Source organism: Pseudorca crassidens, chromosome 13 (genome assembly GCF_039906515.1).
Source record: "Pseudorca crassidens isolate mPseCra1 chromosome 13, mPseCra1.hap1, whole genome shotgun sequence".
Lineage (NCBI taxonomy): Eukaryota > Metazoa > Chordata > Mammalia > Artiodactyla > Delphinidae > Pseudorca > Pseudorca crassidens.
The window spans coordinates 20,313,961-20,336,794 of NC_090308.1; the positions used below are offsets into that span (position 1 = coordinate 20,313,961).

Below are 22,834 nucleotides of genomic sequence, written 5' to 3' on the forward strand. Positions count from 1 at the left end.
CCACTTGCACACTCCATGGGCAAATAACCAGGCGAGGCCTGCAGGCTGAATAAACCCCAACTCCATATGCCCATCAGGCAAGGTCTGCAGGCCGACTCAACAAACAATACAGCTCATTCCATATATGTACAACTGGCAAAGCACTGGAAATGTTTGAAGAATGCAGCTCCTCAAAAGATAGGCTTCCATGGGACCAGGGTGTGGCACTAGTTAGGGCATTGATAATGATAATGTAAAGGAAGAGAGAACATTTCCTTTGTTTAATAAAGGAGAGGCAGCTGCCTTGTCCCTTCTTTCTCCTTAGGGTGTCTCCTTAAAAACATAATAGGCCCAATTTTTTGGTCAGGAAGTAGATAAACCCATCTCCAACTTTCCAAAACAAAATAACAAAGACCTCAAAATTAACTCAAAAGTCTCTCTGGAGGTTGACAGGAGACCAGCATAAGGACAATCCATTTGTCTCTCCAGGAGGTACACACTTGTTCTTTTTTTTTTTGCGGTACGCGGGCCTCTCACCATTGTGGCCTCTCCCGTTGCAGAGCACAGGCTCCGGACGCGCAGGCTCAGCAGCCACGGCTCACGGGCCCAGCCGCTCCGCGGCATGTGGGATCTTCCCGGACCGGGGCACGAACCCGTGTCCCCTGCATCGGCAGGTGGACTCTCAACCACTGTGCCACCAGGGAAGCCCCCTCTCGTTGTTCTTTATTCTACTTTACTGTATGTTTGTGTGAAATTCTGTCCAGACTTTCTGGTCTTCTACCAACTGCCTGCATGCACCTCATCTGATATGAGTATTCAATAACAAAGTGTTTTCTCTGTATTCTACGTTGCATAAAGATCTTTTGTGAGAGGATTTTTTTATTTTCCCAACAGATTATAAAAATAAAAATAACAGTGTCAGATACCTCCACTTCCCACCCAGTCTGGCTCCCCTCATGATTAGCCATGCTTGGAGGGTGCCTACCAGTAGCCCTTGGAGCTAAAAGCTTCCTAAGGCAAAAGTACAGTTGAAAATGGTCCTAGGGTCTCCTAGTCCTCTTTAACAGAAAGAGCTTCTTTCCCCCAAAACCACCACCTCTTCAACAATCCTCTCTTTATAACTCACTGGCTCACGGTGACCTAGACCTACTCATCCACGCACCAATCAGAGCCCACCTCTGAAGGTGGAGATGGTGGGGTCACATGGGCTGAATGCAAAAGCACAAGGTAGGTGGCTCTGCTCTCCCCTCTCTAGGTGAAGGGTGAAAAGGAATTTCTTCTCAGCAGATCAATACCAAAATTGATCATCAATTACAAAGACACAGCATATACTACCAAATTTCCAAATTTGTTTTAACGATTACAAATACTAATAGGCTCAATCAAAATCATTTATTAAGTCCTCAATATGTACAAACACAGCATGTTAAATAATATTTATGTATAGTTTCTTTAATTTAACCACAGTAACTAGGTGAAAGTCACTCTACAAGTATAATGTTTGGAAGCAAAACAATCAAACTGAATGAAAACAAACAACAGCAAAAAAAACCCCAAACATATTTACATAATATAGCTAAAACATGTCTGGAAGCTGTTTAGGAATATGAAATGCATTTTATTCTTTGCTTTAGGGGCACCGGTGAACAGACATAAACTGAAACTTAAGGAACCACTTGAATATTTATGGCCCCCTAAAACAATGAGTTGAGTCGTCATACACATATTCATGAAAATAAATCAATGGTAGACCCAGTGTGTAACTCCAGCTCAAATCTCTACTATAGATGTTATTTATCATCACACAAGAAAGCCTGTACAGTCTCCTTCACGATACTAAAAAGAGGACTAAACATCTACAGACTGCTTTGGTTGCACCCACCTACACATCCTTTCCCACGTCTATTTTTGTGGCCAACCACTTCCCACGTGAACAAAGTTGCAAACAACCGGACACTGAAAGCAATGTCCCACTGTCTCAAATGGAACACACTGGAATCGTTCTTCACGCCGAAACGTGTAAAACATGCTTCACAGATGTCCTCTTAAGTCCTATCAATTTAAAGTTCAAGTGTGGAATAGTAACTAAATGAAAACTTGGCTCATCTTTGTCTTCGAAAAAGAAAAAGCAGAAATCTGCCCAAAGTGAAGTTCAGCATTTTTAAGTTGGCCTGTTCTCTACCTAACCTTTATTTTCAAACTTCCTTTGAGAACCACCTCAGCAAACTGATAAAAGTGCTTCTGCAATGTGTACGTCTCTGCTCTGACAGATGAGCAGCTCTGCAAGTCAGCCAGAGAAAATGCAGGCTCAAAGTCAGAACAAATTTCCCAACGCTGGGACCGTGAGGCCTTCACTGCCTCCCTCGGGAAAACAGCTCACTAACAAATGAGGCTCTTAGACTCAGAGTGAACAGAACCCTCAACCTTTACCCACCAGACAGTGGAATAAAGTGGGCTTAATGAGCCAATGCTTTTTTCTGCTTCTGGTTTAAAATATATGAATAGCACGGATCAGGGATTACCACAAGTTTGGGAGGGGGTGGTCCCTGATAGAGTTTTAATTTAGCATTCCTAAGTAATTATAATCTCCTATAATGTTTCACAATAATGCCTCAATATTTCTTAGCAACATGAGGCAAGCTATTATGCTCAAGTGTGTTTTATAGCTAAAGGAACAAAAATCAAGTGACCTGAAAAAAATCGGCTAGTAATTTGCCCAAGGTCACAAATAAATGAGCAGCATATCCAGGAATAAGTATTTAATTTCCTAATTCTGATCTCCTTTAGATAATCATTTTCTCCCGAGCTCTTCATAACTTCTCAAAACCCAACAATCATAAGTTATTCTACACTGTGTTACTTCTCAGGATACCCAGACTCCACAGTGGTGTGTATTCTGTGACATAGTAACAAGGACTTGCAGCAAAAAAGAATGTATATTTATAGTGAATGCTATCTTAGCTATCAAAATATTATTCAGTATTCTCAAGCTGTTTACCAAATCCCTTATCGAGAAATGAATTGAGCTGGTTTTAAATCTCATTTTTCATCACCATGAATTTAGTAGATGGAACCTATTCGAAGAATCCTATCCCATAAATAAGAGAATCATATGTATTAAATCCAAATGATGATTTAACAATCTCTCCAGCACATCTCCAAGACACCAGGTAAATGCAGAAACTTTGCATCGCTGGATTTGTTTTTGTGAATAAATGGAGCAAAAGCCCCGATGCATTCGTTTCCATGAAATAACACAATTTATGCCATTTTGCACTCAATTCTACACTCTACTCCCATCTAATTCCAATACAACCACTTCCAACCGGTCTATGGATATATACAGTATTAGGTATTTAAATGTATGTTTCTGTCACTGCCATTCATTTATTTATTAAGCCTACAAACACTCACTGGGTGCTTACTAAATGCCAGAAGCCCTGCACCCATGGAGCATACCACTGTCTAGGAAAGGAGAGACAAATATTTTGAGATGCAATTATTTAAAGGACAATTATGATAAGTGCTTCAAAAGCTAACACTTTAAGAATATAGAGCATCGGGCTTCCCTGGTAGCACAGTGGTTGACAGTCTGCCTGCCAATGCAGGGGACATGGGTTCATGCCCTGGTCCGGGAGGATCCCACATGCTGCAGAGCGGCTGGGCCCGTGAGCCATGGCCGCTGAGCCTGCGCGTCCGGAGCCTGTGCTCCGCAACGGGAGAGGCCACAACAGTGAGAGGCCCACGTACTGCCAAAAAAAACAAAAAACAAAAAAAAAACACATGTTTGTATGCAATAAAGGAAAGTTGAAATAAATTTACAACAGATGCAAAAACAAGTCTATCCAAGGGGAAATAATCAATTGCATTCCAGCTACTTTGCATTTTTATGGATAAAGAATCATTTGCATTACTATCTTTTTCTACAACTCACTGAGTTGTACAGTAGCTCAAAGATGATGGAAAGCAGATAACCCAGATGGCTGAGCTGACAGGACTCCCACTAATTTTTCTGCTCATTGTAAAGTCTTTCGCAGTTATTCCTAACTCAGATAATAATGACTTGGCAAAGGGGGGTGTCAGAAAAGATGGAGAAAAATGGACAGTGTTAATGTTGAATGTATATGGCTCTAGAATCAACAAGATTTGGCACTTGAGACTTTGGCTGGGGGCAGGGGGGTGGGGGGTGGGGTGCCTCAAGGAGATGTCCAGGGGAGGAATTTAAAGCAAATTCCTAAATGGCAGAAGATGCCATCAGGGGCTGTTTGGATTTCTCAGCACAGGGGCACTATTGCTCTGTAGAGGGACTCATACTGCACAGAATAAGCGGACGCAGTTAATAATTATATTTTAAAGTCCATCAAAATATACCAAAGGCCATGGATAAAAAAGAAATGAAATAAAATCTGTTCCCCTCAATAGGATTTTTTTTTCTCTTGCTAGCCTCTGGATTACTTACTGACACCATGCCCAAATACAACCTTATCCCAACTCAGGAAGAGTCTGTGGGGAGTTTATGGAAATCTCCCAGTTTTAGAACTATTATTCCCTTTCCCAATCACCAGCATGGAAACAGCCAGACTTACGGAATTAAAACAGCCAGAGGAAAGGAAAAAAAGTGGCTGAAGTTTAGTGTGACTGCTATGAGCTCTCCTTTTTTTATATATCCAAATAGTCCTAATTCCTTTGATAAATGTGTTCTAGACCCATCCTAATTTCCTTCTAGACTTTGATTTCTTACTAGAAGTAATCTGAAAGGAAATGTTTCCAGGGTCAGCTCTACTTTGACATTTTTCTCCAAACAAAACAAGCTTTTAACAGTGGCCTTAATAAAAAATTGTTCTTGAAAAAAAATCTAATAGAGGCCTTAATAAAAATTGTTCTTGAAAAACAACAACAACAACAAGCTTTTAGCTTCCATGTCAGTTTACATAACTGGACCTACTAAAAATGATAACATTACCTGGTCTTTTCATTGTCTTGGTAATAATTACAAGCTTCCTGGGGCAAAGAATTTACATGGGACTTAAAGACCTCATTTAATATTACAAAATAACATATACATTATCAATGTATAAATTTAAATATCAAGTTCACTAAATAAACTATTCTAGTACTACTGGACTTTGTGTTCAGGTCTTTTTAAAGATATCAATGACCCGTGACAAATATTGAGATACTTCTTGAGAGAATTTGGTTGGGTACAGGACCCAAATGGTCAACAGATACTGAGAACCGTTCGGTGGAAAAGAAGTCACAGGACAATAACTGCAGTGAGGGTATTTTTAAAGCTCAGAGTGAAGGAGCACCTGGGCAGCACTGAGTTCAGGGTTCTAACTTTGCATGTATCAATAATGGCTGTGGACCTGGAAATGACATGGATCTGCTGGGCGATGCCCCAGTTCAAAAGTCTATCACATGCTGTCAAGGTAATGTCTTGTCTGAGCCAAATTCATGGCAATAATGATAAGGTTAAACATTTTCAATTATTCTTTCTCAATTGTCTAAAATCTCAATTGTCTAAAAATCTCTATTCTCCTACTTTTCCCCTTTTTGTGTCCTATCATACTGTCTACCTCTCTCTTGTCTCACAGAACAGGAACAAAAGTAACTCACCTAGTTTCAAATGTTCCCTAAATGTAGGTCTACCAAGACTATGAAGCTTTCAAATCGGTCTTCAAAATCAGTTCTAAGGTAATTCTTCCCCAATGACTCAAATAAGCTCTAAAAACTAGGTCTGCTTAACTTGCTCTACCTAGAAAATGACCATATTATCCTCAGTAATAGTCAGGATGGATAATCTTACACAACTGAGCACTCATGAAACCCTTGGGATAAAATACCTCATGTCCAGACCCTTTTAGTTCCTAAAATTATGTTGCCCATAATCTGGTCACACGAAGACAGATACTTCAGAAGTTTTCAATAATGTTGAATCTAAAGTACCCAGATGTTACCTGTGCCTCTTGAACAAAACAAATAAAAATTTACCAAAAAACACCTATGTCTGCTTTGGAATAATCCCACACATAAAACCACCAATTAAGAGAGTAATTCTTCTTCTTGACCCTCTGTCAAAGTCAGGCAGTTTTCACATTCCTTACATTCTCAGAAGCAAGATAAAATAGCCCTCAACAAAAACTTGCAAAACCTAAAAATACATTGCAATCAGATAACCAATTGTAAATAGTGGGATGTGGAACAATTTTTAAACTGCACTGTTACTCAAAGCAATCCTAAAACATTCTCATTTTGCCTCAAAGAAATACCAATGTTTGTTTTCCTGGCCTTTGCAACCTTCTCAAATAGAAAAATATGAAATGTTTGAATTTAAAGCCCCAAAACGGGTCTCTCTTTATTTTATCTTGCTATAGTGTAGTTCTATAATCCATTAACCTGAAAATTCTCCTCCCGTCTCAGATTTAGAGGACAAAATTCCAACTCCAATAACCAGTGGATAATTATATTAGAACAAGTTTAAAAATAGCACTATCAATTTCTCTCTTCAGGATTCTCTGTCCCTAACAAATATTGATCAAAACATTGATTATGTTCCAGGTGGGTTAGAAATGCTGAGATAGAACAGATTTGGGGGAAATAAGTGAGGAAGTTCACAAAAAAAGAAACACAGGGCAGATAAGCATTATGAGCCATAACCATGAGTATGACAATCCCTAAACATTTCTACATGAGGTAGAAAGGCCACCTGAATGATACCAACTTGCTTTTAACCAGGCACAAATGAAATCATCATCTTTTTAGCTAAGTTAACACGAAATTTCCCCCATGAGATATTATTTCCTAAATGTACCAAGAATTCACAGAGTCCAAAGCAGCACACTGTCACCCTGGTATCTAGAGAATGGTAGGTAAAAATAAAGAGCTGTTTACACCATGAATGTTTGTACCATGAACTGTTTACACCAGAATTTCCATGTAAACATATTATAGAGAGAATAAAGGAAAAATAAATGTATCTGCACACTCAGGAGATTTCTGTTAGGTCAACATTTCATGGGGAAAACTCACTGCACCTCCAACCAAACTCCATCAACCAGAATGAGACATCTGAATCATCAAAGTTTTTGAAATACTCTGTTACCTTTGAAAATCGAGCATTTATCCATTTGGTAAAAGTTTTCTTCTGCACGTCATTGTGTTCATCTGTGGGAGGGAAAAGGAGAGAGAGGGAAACGTATGAGAGCTTGTACCTTTACTCAGGGTGCTGAATAAGATTATCTCCATCCTGGAGAGTTTTAAATTGTCTATTAGTAGAGTTCATGAGGCACAATGATCCACAGCTAATGAAGAAGGGATGGCTGACGAGTTCAGCATGTATGGAGCCTGCTAACGAATGCCTGTAGCAGAGGGAGACCCGGGCACCTTCCCAGGAAGCTGGCCTTCTCACTCCACACCTCAGCATATTACCACCGGCCATTAAACCCACATCCATGAGGAAAGAATCAGGACTTCAGTTTCAAAGTATTATACGCGATACTTTCTGTTGCATTTTGTTTAAGTGCAGTTTCAGCATGATAAAAATGCTGTAGAACATTCAACACAAAAATCAAAGCTATCCTTTAGCAACTAAGAAACTCATGACTTCCCTCCTTTTCATACAAGTCCTACACCCTCCAAAACAAACACTACTATAAGGTTTATAGCCAATTCCATAACCCGTTTTCCTGTAGTAAGACTGACAGGACAAAGTTTTAACGATCTATAAAAGCAATCTACACATTTTACAAGCCGAGAAATCAGAGTAGTTTTTTTTTAAAAAAATGACCAACTTTGGTCTGGATTACAAATTCATTTTCCAGGCCACACAAATAAAAACTGACCTTACGAAACTAAAGCATCCTGAACTTCTTGGAGATGGGCAGAGTGACTTAGTTAGGTATAAGGAAGCCATGTAAAATGGGAATGAGTAACACTTACAAGGGCATTGCGGGGATTTGCGGATGTAAGTGGAAAACACTTGGGAAGGAGCTGGCATTGAGCTCTTTGTTGTTGTTCTAATCATAATTATTATTATAGTATATATGTGAACAAGGCAGATAAATACCCATATTACCCTTTCTGTTACTTCTAATCATATCCTCTTCAACTGCTCCCCAATTCTCTGTTAAAACTAGCAGAGTCATTGTTGGCTTAAATCCTACAAAGCAGCATGTTAACAGTCCCTGAGTAGTTCTGAAAGCTACGTAAGGCATATTTGGAACGGCGCAGAAAGCTGTGGTTCTGTCTGTATATATACACGCTGCTTGTTCCACTACCGTGCATACTGCCAAGCTGCTTCCCACGTGATAACAGCAAAATAATAAGAGAGAAGGCTCAAGTGTGTTCTGCCCTCAACGCATCAGTTTCAAAGGGCTGCCTTCAACCCAGACCTCCTCACTCATCCCTAATAGCATGATTAGACGTTGACCCACTACTTCACTAAGTTAGTGGTATCTTTGGGCCTTACTCTGTTCGGGAAGGAGAGTTTGTAATTAAAAGGTCACTCCTGGAATAAATATAGCAGCAGCGTCAGAAAAGAGTGCACTTCTACAGATCCATAAAGGTAACTGGAGACTGACTCTGAGACACAAAGGGGGCAAGTGGATGAAAAACAAAACGGCTCTCTAAGAAAATTCCGAGAGAGACAGAGCTGAGATTATACGTAGTATATAAAGCAGGAAGACACATCAACCTGCAGAGTGCTACAGTAGCCCCACCAATATGAATTTAATATTAAATATCAGTCTTCAGAGTACTTGGAAAATCCAATAATTCTGCTATGAACAAAAATATATATAAAGGTCATAAATATTAAATTCTCTTAATTCTGTAAAATTCATACAATTTAGTAAGTTTTACCATAAAATGGGGGAAATTTTGAAAAATAAATTTTATTTTACATTTTATATTCATTTTTCTACATTTCTGCATTTTATTTTTTCTTAACCTCTTTTCCAAGCATTTAACCTTCTTATTTTCAAAAACATATTAAAATATCTAATACTGGGTTCCTCTCTAGAGATAGTGTGAACCAAGAAATGAGTACCTGTCACCTTAGCAAATGATAACTAAGAACCTTCAATTGTATCACATATAGAATGAGATCAAATTTTAAAAATAGGTTCCCATCATACAGAGATGTTTATAAAAATTAAAAGGTAATGTTTCTATGATAGTCTTTATCTTAGGGTCAAAGTCTGAATATGAGTCTAAGTAAATGATATGAAATAAAGTGTTGGCTTGTAAAAGATAAATTGTCTTGCATTCAAACTTTTCAAAAGTACTCCAAAATATATAAACACTCTGCTTTATTCATTTTCCTGGTACAGTTAAAGGGGGGAAAAGGGATTTATATCTCAATAAGCCTTTAGTTCACATTTCCCTTTTCTCAGACAGACAGACAGACACACACACACACACACACACACACACACACACCCCTCCTATCTTCTACCAGACAGGAATTCAGTAAAAGACAGGAATTAGCCTGCAGCTTTTCAATTATGAGATTTTTAAAATGTAACAAATCTGAACACTTACTGGTATAGAACTGCCCTCCACACCACAAAAAATTATGCTAACAACCTCGGTCCAGGTCTCTGTTTCAGGGAGGTAAAAATTTGCTAGCAAAGTGATAGCAGGACTTAAAATCCTAAATCCCACTATTCTGATTGATCATTTTGCCCTCCTAGAAATTTATACCAAATTTCAAGTCTCAAATTTGTTCAACTCTCCATTATCAAATCAATTAGTTATTTTGATGTTTCCAAAATAAAAATGTGTAAGCAGACAACACAAATTTATATAGAACTGGATTATTTATATATGCATTAAGTAAGTGTAATTTACATGCTAAATATATTCTTTCAGGATTCCAAACAAGTGTTTTCTTTAGATTTGGATTTTTTAAAAAAAACATTTCGTTTCTCAAAGCCTTTCTCGGCTTAGTAAATCTTACCCATAACTGACCTTTCTCTATTAGGGGGACAAACACGGGACTGAACTAGGAGAAGAAAAATGTGTTAAATCCCTTAAGGCTGATTTTCCAAATTCTTCCTCTAAATATTTTGCTCTTCTTAAAACGCTTCTGACAAGCTCACACAGATCCAAGGGCCGCTGCCCAGCTTGGAATTTTATTTCTGTGATGGGTAAGAGAAGTGAAGCAAGAAACATCAACAATACCGCCTGATAAAATCTTCAAGGAAACTAGTTTAAATTGTTTTTTCACTTCATCAGCTCAAATGCACATCAGAAATTCTTTTAGCAGAACCTAGCAACAAATGTCAATTTAAATCTTAATCTGGAAATGTGGCAGGGAAATTAGGAGTCGTTTCCCCTATGAAAACACACAAGTCTCAGGAACATGTATACCACCATTAAAACTCTACTACAGGGCTTCCCTGGTGGCACAGTGGTTGAGAGTCTGCCTGCCAATGCAGGGGACACGGGTTTGTGCCCTGGTCTGGGAAGATCCCACATGCCGCGGAACGGCTGGGCCCATAAGCCACGGCCGCTGAGCCTGCGCATCCCGAGCCTGTGCTCCGCAACGGGAGAGGCCACAACAGTGAGAGGCCCGCGTACGGCAAAAAAAAAAAAAAAAAAGATGTAACTCCCAGCACATTGTTAAGCAGCTGCAAATCTAGATCATTCGATTAATAGAAAATGTCTCCTCTATTCCCTAAATGGCAAAACTAGTCCTCACTGTCAAACTAATCAGCTAAATTAGACATAATTTCTGACACGGGAAGTTTGACTTTAGTTTTCTATTTAAAAACCGAGTTCAGATTTTAAATATTCCATAATAAAGAAACTACAATTTAAAAAACTAAAATAAAATAAAAACCACGTTCAGGGAATTCCCTGACGGTCCAGTGGTTAGGAGGTTAGGGCTCGGCACTTTCACTGCCAAGGCCCAGGTTCAATCCCTAGTCAGGGAACTATTATCCTGCAAGCAGCAAGGTACAGCCAAATAAATAAATTAATTAAAATTTTAAAAATTAAAAAAAATTAAAACCACATTCATATGTACTCCAGGGCAAAAGCTCACTTTAGAATTCTCATTCTAAGGTAGGTGGGTGGATAGATGGTTGGATGGATGGTCGGACGGAAGGGGGACACAAAGCCTTGCCTCAGATGTAGTAAGGCACTGACTTTTTTTTTTTTTTTTTTTTTTTTTGCGGTACATGGGCCTCTCATTGCTGTGGCCTCTCCCATTGCGGAGCACAGGCTCCGGACGTGCAGGCTCGGCGGCCATGGCTCACGGGCCCAGCCGCTCCGCATCATGTGGGATCTTCCCGGACTGGGGCACGAACCCATGTCCTCTGCATTGGCAGGTGGACTCTCAACCACTGTGCCACCAGGGAAGCCCCGGCACTGACTATTTTAATAATTCTTAAGGAAGTGTTCTTTGCTTTACATTTTGAAACTGCCCCCTTGTTTGGTGCCTCAAAGTAATGCAGCACAGTAAGATTTGGGGAGGGTGAGAGGTGTGTCTTTCTCTTGTAAACTGCAGGAGGGGAATCCTGAAAGGAAAGGTGGGAAAGCAGAAGGCCGGTACCTAAGATGCCTCCTCAAGTTGCTTAAACAACCTGGAAAAGCTGGCCACAAGGGGACACACATATTCCAGTGTGCAAACCACTCTAGGGGCTCATAGTTGTCCCAACCCAAGAAAACACTCCAGAGATGGTGAGCTGTAATTTAATTAGAAAGGCTAAACTCCAGAGGTGGCCACTAAAAAGGCATCAATTATCTGTGCCGCCATTAACACCAGAGCCTTTGCTAATTAATTTAATGAATGTGAGAAATGTGCTTTTACTGAGGCTTGAGAACTGGCATAATTAGAAGATTAGAAACAATCTCCCACTGGTGAATTTAGTGTTATTCAATGCATCTACATTGGCCAAAATATTTTATAGACATGTCCCCGCATCGATTAAACAATAAAATCTAGCAAGTCTAGGAGGCTAGATCCCTTAAGGCCCTGTGTTCAGCCATTAGCTGGGAGAATTCTAGTTACCCGATGCTGTCTATAAGTCTAACTAAATCTTTTCTCTAAAACAGCATTGTCCAATAGAAATATAGATAATTTTAAATTTTCTCGTAGCCACTTTAAAATAAGAGGTAAAAATAATTTTAGTAATATTTAACCCAATACATCAAAATATTGCCATTTCAACATATACTCAATTTACTTTAAACTACTGATACCTTACATTCTTTTTTTCTTACTGTCTTTGAAATTCAGTGTGTATTTCACACTTATAGCACATCTTAGCTTGGACTAGTCACAGCAGCCTTCACACTGCATTGTACAGCTCTAGAATATTGCTGCATTTCCTGCAACTAAAACCTTCATGTCCTTCAAAAGGACAGAGAGCCTTGGCTTTCCAAGCTCATGAAACAGGCTGCATGAAATTTTTTTTCAGCCTGCTTGCTAATATGCACAGCAGGTTTGGTCCGAAAGTTGCCTTCATTATAACCCTGATAGTAGGACAATGGATACCCTTCACACCCCACTTTTAAGCACAGGGGGCTAATATTACTGAGCAAAACTATAGCAAAAATTAATGGTTGTGCATAACCAAATTGGTTTTGTCCATTTTATAAGACTTTCGCCTGGAGGGGTGGGATAGGGAGGGTGGGAGGGAGGGAGACGCAAGAGGGAAGAGATATGGGAACATATGTATATGTATAACTGATTCACTTTGTTTTAAAGCAGAAACTAACACACCATTGTAAAGCAATTATACCCCAATAAAGATGTTAAAAAGAAATTTAAAAAATTTTAAAAAAAGAATAGGAAATATTTCTAAGTCTTTCTTATATTCATCATTTAAAATTTTATATTTCCTACTCTTTTAATGAAAATTAGTTGTTCACCTATTTTGTAGAAAACACTGTGCAAAGAAACAGATGGTGACATTTACTGAGCATCAGACCAACTATATTGGTCCCAAAAGAGATCCAAGTGCTGCCTTCAGAAAGCTATCAAGGGGAGGTGTGTGAAGAGTTTTGGGAGAAGGGTGTGAGACAAGTACATAAATAACAGATGGACAACTATAGCTAATATATTAGGTACAGCTACACTTATAAATTCAGAGGAAAAATGTTTCTTCTCGATGGAAGTGAAGAGGAAGTCAGAGAAGAATTCAAGGAATAAATTGCATTTGAATTAGGCCTTGAATTGATATGTTAAAGCCATATAAAAATTGTTAAAAGGGGCATTTATGGAAGAGAACAGCTGAAGCAGAGTCCTAAAGGCATGAAAAGAACAGGACAGGCAGACAAAAATGTGAGTTGTTTCTCTGGCTGGATGGCTTTAGACCAGAGTTGCAATGCCACTGAATTTTGGAAATAGACTGCAGCTAGACTGTGGAGGATTTTGAATATCAAGCTGAGGGTTTAAACAAGCAAGCAATGTTGGCCACTGACTTTTACTGAGCCAAGGAGTGACACAATCAGAAGTGTCCTGTAGTTGAGTTTAACATGAAAACTAGATTTAGTAGGAAAGGAGACTGGGAGAACGGAAGCTAGTTTGAGGTATATTATAATCTCCCATACTAGATATCTGAAAGCCTGAAGTAGTGGAGTAGCAATGAGATTAGAAAAAAAGGGATGGATGCAAGAAGTACAGAGTTTTAGAGGTAAAGTTGCCAGGACTTGACTACCAAATTAGCACAAGGGTAATGAAGGAGAAAGAGAGTCCAAAAAATTCCCAGGCTTTTAGGTTAACTTGAAGGATGACAGTGCTTCTCTACTTAAAAAAAAACAAAAAAAACATAAGAACAGCACAGGAAAAGAAATGGATTAGGAAAGGAAGTTCTCCTTTGCACCTAATGAATTAGAGATTAGCAGGATATTTGGGTGAAGACACCAAGCAGAACCAGAGCAAATGAGAGAAGGTCTTCACGTGGAGGAGACCACCCCAGAAGCTCAAGTTTTCAGAAGAAAGACATAGTCCACAGCGTTAAAGCAAGCTACCGGAGGATCTGGGGGAAAATGAGACCTGAAAATAGAAAAGTGAACTTAACCCCTAAGACCCAGATGGCATGCGATGTTGTGAGGGAACAGGGAAGCTGGCTTTGGGCTGGTAGCCATGTAAATTATTACAAGTTTCCTGGGACAATATAACTACACTGATATTAACATACTTTTAAATTTTATAACCATTGACCCAGAAATTCTGGAAATTTATCTTAAGGAAATCATTAGATACACAAATATTTAGATACCTTTAAAAGGATGTTCTTCAAAGCACACTTGATAATTGAAAAAAATTGTTAATCTAAATGTCCATCCTTGGGGATTATTTAGAAGCATATTTTCATACATAAATACAGCCGTCAAAAATGATACTAGAGAAGAAAATAAAGATATGGAAGGATTTTTCATAATATATTAAGGAATAAAAATGCAGGTCATCAAAGCACACGGTGCTTCATTTATACAATGTATACATATATGACCAGAAAGGTAAGAGCCAAAATATTAGCACTGTTTATTTCTCAGAAGGTCCTGAGAGATTCTTATATTCTATTTTTATTAGCTATATTTGCTAATATCTGAAATGAGTGTATAACACTCTGTACCATTCTTTTCTTTAAAGCACCCATCCTGCAAAAGTTGTAGTTTTCTCCACTTTAATGTGGACAAGTAGGAAGGTTAGAGAATTTGGCAGCTATAAAAATAAACTGAGCTGAGAGGAGGTCTGTCTGCCTGTCTTGTCTGCCTCGGAGCGGGATGGTGAGAATAGGAGACTTCCATGTATCTGTAATTACATGCAGACAGGAAGGATCTAGGAGGGAGGGAGAGATGTTAGATGCCAACACTGAGTACCCAAGAAGGGCTCCCTTATGGAGCCAAACCCCAGAGGATGAGTGAGAGAAATGTATCAGGATCCATACTCCTAAATTAGATGCAGTTAAGAGCACGTATTTCTAAAAATGAAACTCTCCAGGTTAAGCTGCTTTTACTTATATCTGTCTTTCCAGTGAATTTTCCACTTCAGCCTGAAGAGATAATTGGCTATATGTAAAATAACTGTGCCAAGTCGGCCGATCTCTCCCCGTCTTCTAGTCCATTCACTATGGAAACACTGGTGAAGAGGGAATTGCATCACTTAAAATACACCTTTTGCAATAAAGTATTCCTAGGCAAAATGATCAGCGCACTGATCAGCTATTAAGACGAGAAGACAGAAGAGAAGATTAATGCAAAACATAAAGTTATTCACAGATTACACAAGCTACCTAGACTTTCTCAAAACCTCGTATTTTACTGACTTTCAGAAAAAGAACACATATCTGGGAGAAAAACGAGGAGTATTTGTCCTTTGTTCATATACTTTAATAACATGCCATATAAATGCAATTTTTAAATAAGAAAAATAGAGTATTTCAGAAGTAGTTTTTTAAACTTTTTTCTCTATTTTAGAATGTTTTAACATTGAGCCACAACAAGTTAAAACCAAGACGTAAGATAATTTTTTAAAAATGAAGTCATTTTAATAAATTTTCAAAATTGCAAGTCCATTAAAATGCAATCCTTTGCCCAAGATATTTATAATAAGCAGGAAGAACATGACAGAAAGGAACACTGTTTCCCCTTAAAAACTCAGGGGTAGGACTTCTCTGGTGGCGCAGTGGTTAGGAATCTGCCTGCCAATGCAGGGGACACAGGTTCAATCCCTGGTCCGGGAAGATCCCACATGCCGCGGAGCAACTGAGCCCGTGCACCACAACTACTGAGCCTGTGCTCTAGAGTCCGTGAGCCACAACTACTGAGCCCGCATGCCACAACTACTGAAGCCCGGGCACCTAGAGCCCATGCTCTGCAACAAGAGAAGCCACCGCAGTAAGAAGCTCACACACTGCAACAAAGACTAGCCCCCACTTGCTGCAACTAGAGAAAGCCCACACGCAGCAACGAAGATCTAATGCAGCCAAAAATAAATAAATAAAGAGTAAATTTATAAAACAAAAAACTCAGGGGTAAAGATTTTTCCCACGAAACTCACAGTTAAGAAATCAGCCCATGGGGCTTCCCTGGTGGCATAGTGGTTAAGAATCCGCCTGCCAATTCAGGGGACACGGGTTCAAGCCCTAGTCCGGGAAGATTCCACATGCCGCGAAGCAACTAAGCCCGTACACCACAACTATTGGGCCTGCGCTCTAGAGCCCGCGAGCCACAACTACTGAGCCTGCGTGCCATAACTACTGAAGCCCGCGTACCTAGAGCCTGTGCTCCACAACAAGAGAGGCCACTGCGATGAGAAGCCCAGGCACTGCAACGAAGAGTAGCCCCCACTTCCTGCAACTAGAGAAAGCCCGCGCGTAGCAACAAAGACTCAACACAGCCAAAAATAAATTAATTAATTAAAAAAAGAAAAGAAGAAATCAGCCCATGAAGCACAGCACTGTTTGCTTCAAAGTGTACAAACTGAAAGTTAATGAGTAAAATAATTTAAATATAGCCTTATATTGAAAAATGCATACTCCCTCATTTTCAACTTACATAACTATATAAAAAGTTCACAAGAGTTATTAATAATTTTTATTGAAAAACTTATTCAGGTAGGGTTGGATAAGGGAGATAAAAGATGAAATCCACAGCATGAACAAAAATGCAAGAAACCACTCCCCCAGCACACTAATGTTATCCTCTATGATCATTTATCCTCTAAGTCACTTTTTTTTTTTTTAATTTTTGGCCACACAGTGCAGGATGTGGGATCTTAGTTCCCCGACCAGGGATCAAACTCGCGCCCCCTGCATTGGAAGCACAGAGACTTAACCACTGGACCGCCTGGAAAGTCCCTATATCACTGTTGAAAATTAGGATCCTGCCTCAAATCAGCACTATCTTTATTTAATAGTCTCTACTGTGGGTCTGATATTTACTTGTCTTTTTTTTGAAAATTTGTAAATTCAATCTATACCATCTCTGGGAATAGCGAAACTTGGTAATTCTTTTCTATATATAATAGATCTTCCTTTCCTTCGTCTTAAATGTACCTCATTAAAGCATCAAAAAGTCTAGATTAATTAAACTTAGTTGAAGATTAATTAATTCAGTTGAAGATTAGAAGAACAATTCTTGTTTGCTCTTCTGAAACAAATGATTTTATAGCCAGTGATTACATCTTCTCTCCACTTTCATGATTTTAGACTGTTAGTCAGTTTTATAAAAACACCAAAAGCATTTGCTCCACGACTTAGGTTTCCTTACTAGACTTCGCTCACTGTAAAATCATTTCTGAAGTAGGAGACTAGAATCTTAGAGAGTAATCCATGTGCACAGTCAACACAGCTTTGCATAGAAAGGATATGTTCTCTGTTTTGTTTCATATTTCCTTTCTAATGACACCCTATAAACTAGAGTTCTTTTACATTGCAGCAACCCAATGGCCAGTGTCTTCTGAGAAACTACAGTTGCCCCTTCTCTTCCATCATCCTAGACATAAAATATAATTCATGATGACAAAGTTTTCTTGAAGTGAGCAAGAGAGTGAATCAAACAAAAAGATTTGGACAGGGCTTCCCTGGTGGCGCAGTGGTTGAGAGTCCGCCTGCTGATGCAGGGGACATGGGTTCGTGCCCCGGTCAGGGAAGATCCCACAGGCTGCGGAGCGGCTAGGCCCATGAGCCATGGCCGCTGAGCCTGCGCGTCCGGAGCCTGTGCTCCGCAACGGGAGAGGCCACAAGAGTGAGAGGCCCGCGTACCGCAAAAAAAAAAAAAGATTTGGACAGATAATCTTTCTTCAAAGCATTAGCACTTCCCTCAGGACAAGGGTAAACTAGCAAACCTGACTGAAACTGAGTTAAAAGCACACGCAATAATATGCCCCAAAGAATTGAAAGCAGGATCTTAAAGAAACATCTGCACACCCATATTCATAGCAGTATTATTCACAAGAGCTAAAAAGTGGAAGCAACCCCAGTGTCCACCTATGGATGAATGGACAAAATATGGCATATACTGACAATGGAATAATATTAGCCTTTTAAAACGGAAGAAAATTCTGATACACTGTACAACATGGATAAACCTTGAGGACATTTTGCCAAATGAAATAAGCCAATCACAAAAAGAGAAATACTGCATGATTCCATTTATATGAGGTGCCTACAGTAGTCAGATTTATAAAGACAGAAAGTAGAATGGTGGTTTCCAGAAACTGGGGGGAGACTGGGATTGGGAGTCATTGTTTAATAGGTACAGACTTTCCATTCCGCAAGATAAAATGAGTTATGGAGGTAGATGGTGGTCATAGCTACACAACAATGTAAATGTACTTAATACCACTGTTTACTTAGAAATGGTTACAATGGTAAATTTCATGTTATATGTATTGCACCACAAAAAAAAAAAAAAATTTAGGGATAAAAAGCACATGCAATAAACATTTTTCGTTTCTGTTTCAACCCGATTTTCAAAGAAGAAATATTTAGTATGTCTCAACTCATACATTCCCCAATAAGACGAATGAGGAAATTTCACTTGGTTCCAATTTCATCTTTTTTTTTAACAACTTTATTGGAGTATAAATGCTCTACAATGGTGTGTTAGTTTCTGCTTTAAAACAAAGTGAATCAGCCATACATATAAAAACTATGGAACGCTTCATGAATTTGCATGTCATCCTTGCACAGGGGCCGTGCTAGTCTTCTCTGTATCATTCCAATTTTAGTATATGTGCTGACAAAGTGAGGACCCAATTTCATCTTTTTTTTTTTTTTTTTTTTTTTTTTTTGCGGTACGCGGGCCTCTCACTGTTGTGGCCTCTCCCGTTGAGGAGCACAGGCTCCGGACACGCAGGCTCAGCGGCCATGGCTCACGGGCCCAGCCGCTCCGCGGCATGTGGGATCTTCCCGGTCCGGGGCACAAACCCATGTCCCCTGCATCGGCAGGCGAACTCTCAACCACTGCACCACCAGGGAAGCCCTAAAACTCATATTTTTAACATATTCCTTTGGAATATAAAGTCAGATATTCTGAATTCTAGAATCAGAATTTTCACTATGACCATGCCTCTGGTTATCTCACTCCAGAGGAAAGCATTTGTTCAAACTCACTGTGGTAGATACTGCTGTTTACCTACTCAATCATCCTTTTCCCCTTTCTTGCTTACAAATCTAACCTCATTTTTTCTTCCCCCTTGAAGCAAGATAGCCAGTTATAATACTCACCTCCTCTTGAAACTAAGGATAACCATATGGCCCAGTTGGGGCCGATGGTGAGCCAAAGCCATGTGCATAACTCATTCTGGGATCAGATCCTCCAGCCTCAGTCGAGCCTGCAGCCCTGGTCAACAACTTGACTGCAGCCTCATGAGAGTCCCTTGGCCAGAATCACCTGGCAAAGCCACTCCCAAACTCCTGACCCAGAAAACCTCATGAGACAGTAAATATTTGTTGTTTTAAGCTGCTAAAGCTTGGGGTAATTTGTTATACAGCAATGGATAACTAATACAGACCTGATGCTAAGTTTCAGAGCAATTTGTTATGCAGCAAGAGATAAATAACACAGCACGTATCCAACCGTCAATCTGACACCTGCACTGAGATATCTCACAGACTCATTTCAAACTTAACACATCTGAAACTGAACTGTTGGTCTTCTCTCAAATCAATTCTGTCTCCAGTCTTTCTTAACTCAGTACACAACACCGTAAACTACCCTCTTGTTCATGCCAGGACCCTGAAACCAGTCCTTAGCATTCCACAATCTATCTACTACCACAATCTATCACCAATTTCTGTTGGTCCCAAATTCCTAAATATACTTGAACTCCGCCCACAACTCTTCATCTCCCAGTCATCCCCCAGTCTGAGCTACTGTTATCTCCTGCTTGGAATCCACTAACGTAATGCCAATAACCTGACACCATCTCCTAATGTCTGCTCTTGTTCCTTTTCAATCCACTTTCTAAATGCTGGCCAGCTTGACAATGAACTCTGGAACAATTAAATTAACACGGTTTACAAAGCTCTGAATCATCTGACCCCTACCTATGCCAAGTCTAATCTTGCAATACTCTCCCCTCCTCTCAGTAGCTCCAGCCACACTGGCCTTTGTGTTACTCAGATGCACCCAGCCCTTTCCTGCCCCAGGATATTTGCTCATGCTGCTCTGCCTGCTTATAGCCCATTGTCAACCTGCTTAACTCCTATGGCTATTTCAGATCTAATTTTAAACATCTTTTCTTCTGGACCTCCCCAGTCTCTCAAAGTACCCTGTTTTCTTTTCCTTTGCACCCTATACCTATCTCAATTTGATTACCTATTGATTTGTGTAAGTCCATGAGGGCAAGAAAAGTCTACTTTGATTGCCATAGTATATGCAGCTCCCAATACACGTTGTCGATTTTAAAAATTATTGAATGAATGTATTTAATATGTTCATCAAGTCCAAACAAACTGTATATTGACTATAATTCAATCTAGACTTATAAATTGTCCACTTCAATAAAAGAACATGATTCTATTATATCTATGGCCTTTTCATCCCTCTGCAAAATTCTAAAACCACGATCACTGAGATAACCCAGATTTTCTTTCTCATTTCCTCTTTTCCACGTGTCTAAAGATCATTTTATTATGAGCAGAGAGTGAAAATGTGACTTCTAGAAACACTGAAAAGAAGAAAAGCCATAATTAAAAGAGTGCCTAAAGGCAGACAAGAAAAGCAATTCTAAAGCTCATTAGAAAATTAAATTGACCCCTGATTCATCTAAATAAGAACATTTTATCCCCCTGTTTAGAGTTTTGATGAACAATCACTTCCCTTTCCAAAGCCTGGCTGATTTGTAAAGGCAGGAGGATCATGACTGCACAAGACTGTTTTTTGATGAAGAAATCAGAGACCTGCTGATGGGAGAACCAAGAAATACTAATAAGGGCAAGCTGGAGCACACGTAAAGCAACCATACCCACTTACTCTCTTCCAGTAAATATTATACTACGCTGACTTGCAACCGGAGAAGAAGTAGGTCTGGAAGCAGACAGCGTGGGTTCTGAGGCCAAGCCACACGCAGGGAGCAGCCCTACAATCATGTCGGCAGCAGCTAACCAGAAAAGAAACTGTGCAGGGCCCTCACGGTGGAAAGAAATAGAAACCACACACGAGTCGTTCTCCCTACATTCATACACACAGACCGTCAGCCCAGCCCCAAGACTACATTCCAAGATCACATGGGTTTACGTACAAACACATAATTGTGCCAAACTTTGATAAACGGCACATATTTTAACTTAACAGATTTATGTGAATACATACTAGTAAACTACAATCTCAATTATAAATACATGTTATAATATATTACACACATGTACAGAAATTACGGTAAGTTTTTTACTTCACTAAAAGTGCAATTTTAATAAAAGAATTTAACCAAAGACACCTATGGCAGTTGTACACATAATTCCTTAATGTATAAATTACCAGAACTCACCGTTTATTTTTTTTCTAAATAAGAATATAAATAATATAAATATTTAGGACACAATTACTATAGAAATTTTCAAATCAAAACAGTAACCATATATAATGTATTCATATATACATAAATAAGATTTTAGTATTAATACTCATGTTAAACATACAATTTTAAAAAAGGCTGCTACCCCTTGTGTGGCAAGAAAAAAAAGTCATGCCATAAAACTGCCATGCAGAAGGTGGCAACTGTCAGAGACAAGCCTGTGCTCTAGAACAGGAAAGAGGTACCGCACACAGCACCCCGGCAGGAACTAGGAAACAAGAATACCAGTTTTTTTTTCTCCTCTCCTTTTTTTTTTAACATCTTTATTGGAGTATAATTGCTTTACAATGCTGTGTTAGTTGCTGCTGTATAACAAAGTGAATCAGCTATACATATACATATATCCCCATATCTCCTCCCTCTTGCGTCTCCCTCCCACCCTCCCTATCCCAGCCCTCTAGGTGGTCACAAAGCACTGAGCTGATCTCCCTGTGCTATGCGGCTGCTTCCCACTAGCTCTCTATTTTACATTTGGTAGTGTATATATGTCCATGCCACTCTCTCACTTCGCCCCAGCTTACCCTTTCCCCTCCCTGTGTCCTCAAGTCCATTCTCTATGTCTGCGTCTTTATTCCTGTCCTGCCCCTAGGTTCTTCAGAACTTTTTTTTTTTTTTAAGATTCCATATATATGTGTTAGCATACAAAGAATACCAGCTTTAAGGCCATCAAGGGACACACTCCAACCAGCAAGCAAGACCAAAGCATCTAATTGGCAGGGCAACCAGGTGGGTCCCCACTAGGAAAGAGTCAGTGTAACAGCTTTATCAAAGGTCAAAGTGAAGTAGTAAAGCAACAGCCAGGCAAATCAGACTAAGTAGAGATATATAATAATCAAAGACAAGCCAAACAAGGTCACACATTCAAAGAAAGAGCCTGGCCAAAAAAAAAAGTCACCATGACACCCAGCTACAAGGAAACTGAAATGATCTTCTGTTGATATTGATAGTAACAAAATCAGAACATCCTTTAAGCTTGAGGGAGTAAATCTAGAAACACAGCTCAGATCAATTTTAGATCCTCAAATAGGCAGATAATGTGCAATTCCCTAGCCATAATCAAATATTCTAACATGTTATAAACCAGAATGTACTAAAGTTTGTATACTTGCATAAATACCATTTAATCCTGAAAACCATGAAATGCTCCAAAGTCTCATCTATTAATAGTTCTAAAAGGATCAGTGTAGAGAATACCATAGACATATTTAGCAAAGTCCAAATGTTATTCCAGATAACTGACTACGTAAAGACTCGATTTTGACATATATTTTAGATAAAATGTTGTCAAAAAACATCCAAGTGTGTTTATGTTAACAT

At 39.2% G+C, this 22,834-nt stretch overlaps 1 protein-coding gene and 1 non-coding gene across 10 annotated transcripts in view; both read right to left on the minus strand.

The window, feature by feature from the left end:
* UTRN (utrophin) overlaps positions 1-22,834 on the minus strand; it is a 492,142-nt gene that overhangs the window by 393,549 nt on the left and 75,759 nt on the right. For all 9 annotated transcript variants that reach the window (XM_067701862.1, XM_067701864.1, XM_067701861.1 and 6 more), the window contains one exon: positions 7,082-7,143. In XM_067701862.1, the coding sequence (XP_067557963.1) occupies positions 7,082-7,143 (62 nt within the window). The remainder of the gene's footprint in view (positions 1-7,081; positions 7,144-22,834) is intronic.
* On the minus strand, positions 18,585-18,691 carry LOC137205143 (U6 spliceosomal RNA). The gene has a single exon (XR_010934007.1). It is a non-coding gene; the product is annotated as a U6 spliceosomal RNA (small nuclear RNA).